Here is a 9,849-nt window from a genome sequence, read left to right as displayed (position 1 = left end):
CACGGGCCCACGGTTCTTGTCGGCAGATTCCGCTTGCGATCGCAGCGAGTGAGTAACGCTCCGCCTCACATGAACATACAATGCTATGATACATATCGTATCGAAAGCATCGTCTGTGGCGTAGCAGACACGGGCTCGTGGCGAAAACGACGACGACCACGTCTCCCATGTCTCATCAAGCCTCTGCAGCTCGATAGGCGCGCTTCTCGCCCGCCAAGGACAACTCAGCCTCAATGCAGTGACGTATCTGCAGCTTGCATGAGCCCCTCCATCTTTTTGTTGTTTGAGACCTGATATACCTACAGCACTTCAGCGACACGACACCTGCGAACTCCTTGATCCCCGCCAATCTCTCCTAAGCGCCGAGCCACACATCGAAAGAGCGTGATACAGCACAATGGCTGGCCACCACGACCCCAAACTGCTCTACGCAATCAAAGGCATCAAGGCATACCACATCCAGGATGGCCAAGAACAAGACCTCTGTCCATCTGGCCCTCAAACACTCTCGCTTCTGATGGTGCCTTGTAATTCTCCGTTCGCAGAATTGAGTACGACAGTGGGCCAGAACGAAGTAGACCAGGACTTCTACCTCCACCTCAATCTTCCGCCAGAGCTCGATCTCCCTCTTCCAGCCACTACGCAAGTCTACCATCAACCACCAACGAGTTACTTGATTCCAAGATGGGACATGGGCCCTAGAGCGGGTGCCTTCACGCGCATCGAGTTCCCAAAGATTGGCTACGGCGTTACGCAAGATGATGTGGACACCTTCGAGACTATCCTTGCGCAATGCACTGCTTTTCTAGAGCGAGCAAAGCCGCTACTACCGAATGAGAAAGGCAGTGGAGTGTACAATCCATCCGACTATGCTCCCGGCGGCAAATACGCCGTCGATGAGAAGTCGGGCAGGAAGCATGGCGAGATTGTCCTGATCGACGAGGATAATGGCTCGGTGGTCGGCGAGGTTGCAGGCGACGCCCAGGTCATCGAGGATTCCAAGCTGCAACCGGGCTCCAAAGAGCCAGTTGAGGTACAAATAAGCCAGGACGGCAAGCTTATCGAAGTCCGACCTATCTCGGAAGAATATCTGCGCATGGCACGCCATCCTGCCTACAAGGACAGCTCCATTGTGCAGAACGCGGCTACAGCCTCCCGCTTAATCGTTACAAGCTCTTCGTTCCTCGGTAATATGATGACCAAGGGCGCTGAGAACTTCTCGCAAAAAACCAAGCCCGTCGCTAAGCCTCTGGAATTCCAGCCTGCGACCCATCAGCGAGTACGCAAAGTCTCGACATTCACACAGTCTGTAGCGCAGACGTCAAATAAGACTATTGGTACGCTCGGCGACCATGTGCAGAATTTTGCAGCAAGAGCATCGGGACATAAGAAGGATAGACCGCACAAGGGCTATGACGAGAAAGGTAATCCTCTCGACAAGAACGACTACAAGCCGGGCTTTCTGAACAAGAGCATGATCGCATTCAGCACTGTTATGGACGGCATCGCAGAAGGCGGTAAGACACTGTTGAACACAAGTGGCGCTGCGGCGAGTCACATGGTCGGTCACAGATACGGAGAGCAAGCCGGTTCAATCGCAGGGTCTCTCGCAGGCGGTGTTAAGAATGTTGGACTCGTATACATCGATGTCACTGGTGTCTCAAGACGTGCTGTGATCAAGTCAGTTGCAAAAGGAATGGTTATTGGAAAAGTTCGCGGCGGTGGCGAGGTCGTCGTCGGCGAAGGTGATGGAGGAGACCTCTCGGAACAAGACATTAAGAAGATGCAAGAGAAGCAAAATCAAGGTCCCAGTGCATCTGGGGGCCTACCAGGTGGATATCAGCCACAACAGGGCTCTTATGATCCTGATGGATTTGGCTCAAGCGCTCCGCCCAAGTATCAAGAGTTCGGACAGCCTGGTGGATCGAACGTCGGCGATAAGAAGTACGGCTAGATTGATGCGGCGTCCCACAGCCTCTAGATACCATGACAGTGATGATCGCATGCGTGTGGAATATGCATAGATGAATGAACGACTTTGCTTTTTCAGGCCCTGTGCCGTATTTTGGGTTCCATCCAGTTCGAGGAAAACAGAAATTGCAATAAGAATTACCAGAGGTTACGCAGGCGCAGTAATTGGACTGCTTACTAGCTAATGCAACGTGGAAGGTCGACTCAGAAACAAGTGCTGTCCTCACGCGGCCGCGTAGGTCAGCATTTGTTCCTTGTCCTCAGTCTTTGACTTTCGAATGGGTGGGTCCTAGGGAAGTTTTTTGTATATCTTTTACGATTCTTGCACTGATCCACGACATCTCGAGGCCCTCTACAACATCCAACCCGAAAATCTTTCAGCATCATAGCGAAGCCTTTAGAGTCACTACAGACTCTGCTTTGACGATCATGAATCGCAAATTAGACGATGTCCAGGAGGCAGGCACATTTTCCAAGCTGCCGCCCGAAATACGGAACATGATCTACGCGCTGGTTCTATGCGAGCAGAAAGCCAAGGACTTCGATTGTGCCGTTGAACTGCTTCCGGACAACGTGAGAGCGAAGAGAGCAACACTCAAGCGCTCCCGGTGTCTCCATCTCTCACGACACCCGCACCCAGCAAGTTGTCTCGCGATCCTCCAGACATGCCGTGCTATCAGTCACGAAGCGTCCGGAATTTTTTATGGTAACCACGACTTTACGTTCCACGACGATCTCACCATCACACCATCAACCTTCTCGAGAGATCCGAAGCCCGTCAACATCAAGTTTCGAGACTTCCTTTGGACCACCTCGAGCGCGCGCTTGCATCACATCGCTGAGATACAAATCATTGTCACAGGTGCATTGCTGTCGTCTTCTGACCTGGCAAGGCTGCCAAATCTCAAGGAATTGGCAATTGGCTTTCGTGGACCCAAGGCATTGAACATGTTCAAGCCTGGTAGTGTGGTGAGCACTGCTGAGGACACCTCTCAGATGAGAGAACTTTGCAAAAGCTGGATCGAAGTACTACCAAAGCTGGAGCACATCACCCTGCGTGTGGACGATACGGTTATCGGTGGAGTTGACCGGAGGGTGGTCAAACAATGCATATCAGAATTACAGGCCGAACTTCGAGGCCTGCTCGGTGCGCGAAACGAAAATCGGAGCCAAAGCGAGGCGATCCAATCAAGCGAATGAATTGCAGAATACAAAGGCTACTGCTTATAGAACGAGAAAACCGGAGGGCAAGTCTTGGCTGTTCCTCTGCATGTATGTTAAAGGCTGCGGCATAACTCAGCCATTAGATAGCTCAACTCAAACACCTTCTCAATTTAAAATTTTCAACATCAACTTCAGCCCATACCTATCCTTGAAGCTTTGACCAATGTCGACATTCTCAGCAAGCCAAACGTCGCCACCTGTAGCCACATAAGAGCAATGTCTCTTCTTCACCTTACCACCAGAACTCCGCAACCAAATCTACGAACTTGCCCTAGCCGTCTCACCCGTCAAGATAAATTCCGAACTCGCCGTCCTATGCCTGCGAAAGCACTCCTAAGCGCACTGGACACCCGCTCAATCTGCTCTAAACCTAGTCGCCACATGCCATACCATCTACAACGAAGCGACCCCAATCTTCTACTCTCAAAATCTGCTCCTCCTCCCTTCCAGAGCTCTGAAAGAACTTCAAAACCGCTTATTGAAGCTCCCGGAACTTGCAATCCTTGTCCACGATCCCGAGGAGATGATAGAACTACAGCTCGCGATCCCGCCACGTCTTCAGAAACTTCATATCGTCCTTGCACGGCCTAGCATTCTTTCTGACTGCGATGATTGGGTTTTTGATGAGAGGGATCTTTGGAACTTTACGGATGTGTATACAAATTTCCGTGCGAGTTACTCATCTAATCTGCTTGACGGGTTAAGAGCTGTGATTTCGGAAATGGAGAATTTGAAGGAGGTCAAACTTGTGTATCGAAAGCTGGAAGATGTTAAAGATTTGGTTGTGTGGAGGAGGGAGGACTTTGAGGGCTGTTAGGAGTATTGAATGGGAGTTTGATACGCTGTTGGATCGTGGTCGTGATGATGATGATTGTGATTGAGGTTCGGCTGCCCTCGACATCAGCTGAGCGAGACGAAGCTGAACAGCTGCCCGTCCATATCTGCAGCCAAGACGTCGGTCACACCACGAATTCAAAAACATGCACGGCTTGGACAGAATGTAGCATGGATCCAATTCGTCCTTTCCCGGCATCGCTGGCGACCTGTGAGTATTAGCGACACTCCATCCGTCGCCCGCTACCCATGTCGAAGGCTTAGAATATCTAGCAGCATTCTTGCCCATGGCTGTTAGTAGCTTGTAGAAATAGCTACAAGAGTCCGGAATCATGGGAGGAAGAATAGATTGCTTTCTCAAAATCTTTGACCCTTTTCTCCAACAAACACGGATTTTTAAAAGGGAGCTCCTTAATATTCCTCAATATCTGTTCACTCGCCACCTTCGTTTCAAGTAGACAGACATGAGTTCTCGAACCAACAAATTCCAAGGCCAAGGGCAGTCGCTTGGGGGTTCAAATATCTCCACAATGGAAGACATCAAGAAAAAAGAGAATCACACGAACGGTAAGCTCTCATCCGAACAAAAACAATTCAAACTCATCCTAGTCTAATCGATTTCCACCAGCAGCAGCAGCTTCTTCTTCTTCTTCTCAAGACTCAAATCTCCAACCCACCAAACGCCTAGGAAATCAATCTTGGGAAGGGAATAAAGCCGGAAAGGAGGCCGTGGCTATGTATGGAAATGCTGGAAATATTCCTGCGAATTCTGAGCAGCAGAATTTTAAGAATAATGATGTGACGGATCGGGCGCAGGCTGTGTATGGGAATTTGGGTGGGGCGGAGTTTCATGCGTTTTTTGGTAGGAAGTAAGTGATAAGGATTGGAAATGGAACTAGAAGGGGGGATAGAAGTATGTGGAGTTGGAGCGAGGATGTGGATGGGGATGGATGTGTAAGCACTTGTACTTGCCTCGATTTAAGGGAAATTTTGTTGCTGCATGCATGTGCTGGTCTTGGCAACGGCGTGGGATCGAAGTTACTTTTTGAAACACGACTTTGAAAGTTTTTCTTCTTCGACCTCGACCTCTCCGCCACGAGATCGAAATCTCTACCGGGTACCATTTTGGCACCAGCAGGCAATCGCGATCGGTATTCTACGCAAAAGATCAACGCATGTCAACTACTTGACATTGCCACTAACATTTCAACAGGCGCGTCACCCTCAAAATGGCTGACCCACCGCCGCCGTGCTACTTGCTCAAGAAGATTCCGGCGGAATTGCGCAACCGCATCTACGAACTGACCTTCGCGCCTGATGACGAACAAAATGAGGCTGGCGAGGTCAGTCTCTGCAAGGCAAAGTCGCCACCCAAGGACTTGCTTGTGACCTGTCGTAAAATCCACGGCGAGGCTGCCAAGATGTACAAGGCAGAGCATCAGCGCTACTGGAGAAGCACCAAATTCAAGATCGACAGAGATGAGGGAGAAATGTATTCTGGCGCTCTTGATGCGTTAAGGGAGGAAGACCTTGACCATGTGACCCAGCTTCGCATCTACGCGATGTTCTACGTGCGTGGGGATCATTACTTGGTTCCGGAGTGTCGAGGGTGGAAGTATCAATATCGTACGGGTCAAGCTTGCTTTGTCCTTCCATACCTGTCAGAGCCGGGGATCGATGGGGATCGCTGTGTGGAATTCTTCCATTTCGACACGCACGAAAATATGATGGCGGCTGTGTCTACCCAAGACCAATGGCCGGCTTCAACCAAGGATGGTGTGCTTTGGCTTGCTTTGGGCCGCTATCCACTGGGTTTTGTTTTATCTCACTTCGGCCGACACGTATGAGACAGACGAAAAACACCATTCAGATGACAGAGGAGTTCTCAGACGAGGAGGTCGGTTCAGGCGACGAAGACCCTTGAGATAAGGAAGAAGCTTAGGCGATGATCAGCTTAAGGTGGACACGATCAGAGGGCCGTCGGACATGATACTCAAGGTAGCGGCCTACCTCCTGCAATACCACTACTCCTCACATCACGTCTCATATTCGTCCCACTCGTCATCTCAAGCACCTGAATCTTCTCATAATCATAAAACCCAAACCCCTTGTATAAGAAGTTTCCTTCCACGGACGCCTCGATCCAACCAGGTAGGAACAAAGTATCTATAATGTTAGAATACTCGGGAATGTACGAGTCTAGTTGGATTTATAAGCAAGAGAAGGAGAAGGAAGTTGCGAGGTCATTCACTTACGGCTTAGTAATAGCTTGTGATTCTTGGCGCTAGGGTATATAAGTAGCTAGTGAGTCCTTTGTTCGAAAAGCAAGCAATTCTATCGGTTTACCGCTTATCTACAATAGTTATGAGCCCGGAACGCAAGTGAAGAAACAAGAAAGTTCGAGAAATTACCCGATCAGGCAACCCGCTTATACAAGGTTAAACCTTATCCGACGTCACTCCGCAAATCGAAGAAAGCGACCAACTTCGAACAACAATAAGATAACGGTTATTGCTCCGCTATAGACGCCGGTCTATAGGCGAAAAGAACCGATTAATACGAATCAAACGATCTAAAAATATCAACGATACGACCGTTACGAGTCGAGAAATCTAACGATAAAGATGTCTACTACCGAGACGACTATCGGCGCGGTAAAGGGAATTCCGCAACTTACTACCGAGAATTATACTATCTGGATCGATCTAATTCAAGACTATCTATCCGGACAAGGCCTTTGGAGGTATAGGTACGGTATACCGGAATCTATAAGCTAAGATACGGCTAAAGCAAGAGAGGCTAAAGAAGAAGACGCAAAAGCGGTTGCGTTTATTAAGTCTACGGCCGGGGATAAGCGTATACACCTCCTAGGACTACGTACGACTAAGGAGGTAATCGATAAGATAAAGGAAGTAAGCGAGGTATCGACAAAGGAACGGGTTTCGACGCTACTCTCCCGTTTCTATTCCTTTAAAGCACTTAAGGATATCGATACTACGGCTTCAGCTCTTACGCAAATCCAATCCGAAATTAAGGCCGCGGATAAAGACGAAGTTCCCTCGGAGGCCTCTAAGAAGGCAGTCCTTATTTCGTCCTTAGGAGAAGAGTATTCGTCTACCGTATTCGCCTTAAAGGCGGCCGGTTTATCTACTCTTTCCTACGAGGAACTAGTTCAGCGACTACGGGACGTTGAATATACTATTACTACTTCTAAAGGCGACGAAGTAGTAGCCCGATATACTAAGGAAGCGGCGAAAGATAAGGCCGGTAACGGAAAGAAGGGCAATACGACTAATACGCCTAACAAAGCTAAAGGAAAGACGTGTTACTATTGCCAAAAGGTCGGGCACTTTAAACGGGACTGTAGGAAATATAAATGGGACCAAAAGAACGGAAAAGTCCAGGAAAATAAGGAGGAATCTAAGATCGCGGCTTAGACGGCTATCGATTCTACGACTCGACTATCTAATAAAGGGGATTGGATCCTAGACTCCGGATGCACTAGACATATGTCTAACGACAAGAACTACTTTACGGACTATAAGGAAATAACCGGAAAAGTTACTCTAGCGAACGGTAAAACAATAAAGGTCGCGGGATCCGGTACAATCCTTGTCCGGTTTAAAGGAATTCCGACTACGATTCCGGACGTTATATACGTACCGGAGATCGGTTATAACCTGCTTTCGATAAGCCAACTCTCGGAACGAGGTATTACGACTCTATTTACTAAAGAAGGGGCTATACTTCGAAGAGGAAACGAAGAACTAGCAAAAGGAGTACGCGTCGGAAGGTCCTACGTTCTAAAGGAATCCGAGTCTATCGGGACTTCGAGAATAGCTACTACTACGACTAAAGGTACTACGCTACTTTGGCACCGACGCCTAGGACATCCGGGAGACGAAAAACAACGAAACGTACATAAAGTACTACTAGGAGTCCCGGAGCTTTCGACGTTAAATAAGTCTTGCGAGACTTATATTACTACGAAGTCCGATAGACGACAAAGTCGAGAAGAACCCGAAAAGGCAGACTATTGCCTAGATAGGGTATATATCGATTTTTGGGGTCCGTATAAGTACAGTACCTTAGGAGGAAACAGGTATATACTAACGATTACGGACGACGCTACGAGACGGTTAGATATCCGTCTTACTCGCTATAGAAGCGACGTATACGAAGCCTTTAAGGCTTAGAAAAACGAGGCCGAACTCGAAACCGGGAGGAAACTAAAGGCCGTAAGAATCGACAACGCTCCGGAGCTTATTAAAGCTCTTAAGGCCTATCCGGGACTACGAATCGAAACAACGACGCCCTATACTCCGGAACAAAACAGAGTAGCAGAGAGACAAAACCGTACTATTATAACTAAGGTACGGGCAGCTTTAGAAGGGTCCGGATTACCTAAACGATTTTGGGGCGAAGCGGCCTATACGGTTACCTATTTACATAATAGGCTACCTATTAAAGGAAAAGATATAACTCCCGAGGAGCTCTATACCGGAAGAAAGCCTAGCGGAGAACACTTACGGGTATTCGGCTGCCTAGCCTATCCGTTTATTCCTAAAGAGAAAAGGAAAGATAAGCTAGAAAAGACGGCATTCCCGGGAATCTTCGTCGGATATACGAAGTCTACGAAACAGTATAGGATCTATAATCCTAAGACGGACGCTATCGGGATCTATACTAGCGTTAAATTCGACGAATCGACTAAGGGAAGTAGCCTACTATCCGGAGAAGAGCTACCTACCCTACGGCCTATTACGGACAACGACGACGGAGATATCGATATCCTAGATAAAGGAGAGTCTCGAGAAGTAGAGGAAGTAGAGGGAGACTCCGAAGCCGAAGATAATACTACGAAACCGCAAGACGAAGAAGACGGTTTAAATAAAAACGACGACGAAAGGTCTACTACTCCTACGGCTTCTACTACTACGGATTTAAACGAAGGGGAACTACGAAGGTCTACGAGGGTCCCTAAAGCACCTAAGAGACTAAGGGACGAAATAGGGCTAGCAGCTCTAAAAGTCGACTATCGAAAGGCTTTCGAAATACCTACCCCCGAGACCTATACGGAGGCTATTACCGGCCCTTACTCCCGACAGTAGAAAGACGCTATTAAAGAACACATCGAGTCCTTAACGGCTAACAATACCTACGAGATTGTCGACTATTCTAAGCTAAAGGACGGAAAAGGGCAAATAAACGTTATTACTCCGAAATAGGTTTTTAAAGTAAAAATACTACCGAACGGACAAATTGATAAATTTAAGGCGAGATTAGTAGGAAAGGGCTTTACGCAACGCTACGGAATCGATTACTTTGAGACGTTTTCTCCGGTAATACGTCTCGAAAGCCTACGCCTTCTCCTAGCTATCGCCGCTAGTAAAGGACTTGCTATATTCCAAATGGACGTAGTAAGTGCCTACCTACTAGGAGAACTAACGGAGGAAGTCTACCTAGCTATCCCGGAAGGCCTAGATGTTCCCGGAACTAATAAAGTACTTAAACTCCTAAAAGGAGTACCGGGACTAAAACAATCCGGACGAGTTTGGAATAAGACTATTACGGCCTTCTTTGAAGAATACGACCTCTACGCTATACCCGCGGATTAATCGGTCTTCGTTAATAGCGACTATACGCTAATAGTCGCGTTGTACGTCGACGATCTTATTATACTAGCGAAGACAGAGGCGGAGGTTAAACCGCTAAAGGACGGGCTTATACAGAGGTTCGAAATGAAGGATCTAGGTCCCGCTAAGTTTATACTAGGCGTACGAATCGAGAGAGAGGCCGACGGATCTATACTACTAGATT

General features: G+C 48.1%; 3 protein-coding genes across 3 annotated transcripts; all 3 read left to right on the top strand.

Moving 5' to 3' along the window:
* The first annotated feature begins 89 nt into the window (after nt 1-89).
* Nucleotides 90-2,050, top strand: MYCFIDRAFT_153488 (uncharacterized protein). Its single transcript, XM_007927969.1, has one exon. The coding sequence runs from the start codon at nt 398-400 to the stop codon at nt 1,952-1,954; it is 1,557 nt and encodes a 518-aa protein (XP_007926160.1). The 5' UTR covers nt 90-397; the 3' UTR covers nt 1,955-2,050.
* A 350-nt stretch (nt 2,051-2,400) lies between these two features.
* On the top strand, nt 2,401-3,171 carry MYCFIDRAFT_196200 (uncharacterized protein; the record flags this gene model as incomplete). The annotated part of the gene is made up of 1 exon (XM_007927968.1): nt 2,401-3,171. The coding sequence occupies one exon, from the start codon at nt 2,401-2,403 to the stop codon at nt 3,169-3,171; it is 771 nt and encodes a 256-aa protein (XP_007926159.1).
* Nucleotides 3,172-4,559: 1,388 nt separating this feature from the next.
* Nucleotides 4,560-5,953, top strand: MYCFIDRAFT_196199 (uncharacterized protein; the record flags this gene model as incomplete). The annotated part of the gene is made up of 4 exons (XM_007927967.1): nt 4,560-4,596; nt 4,688-4,898; nt 5,243-5,600; nt 5,900-5,953. The coding sequence occupies 4 exons, from the start codon at nt 4,560-4,562 to the stop codon at nt 5,951-5,953; spliced, it is 660 nt and encodes a 219-aa protein (XP_007926158.1).
* Between the last annotated feature and the right edge of the window lie 3,896 nt (nt 5,954-9,849).

The sequence above is a fragment of the Pseudocercospora fijiensis genome, assembly GCF_000340215.1.
Source record: "Pseudocercospora fijiensis CIRAD86 unplaced genomic scaffold MYCFIscaffold_4, whole genome shotgun sequence".
Classification (NCBI taxonomy): domain Eukaryota; kingdom Fungi; phylum Ascomycota; class Dothideomycetes; order Mycosphaerellales; family Mycosphaerellaceae; genus Pseudocercospora; species Pseudocercospora fijiensis.
This window is presented reverse-complemented; position numbering and strand designations above follow the sequence as displayed.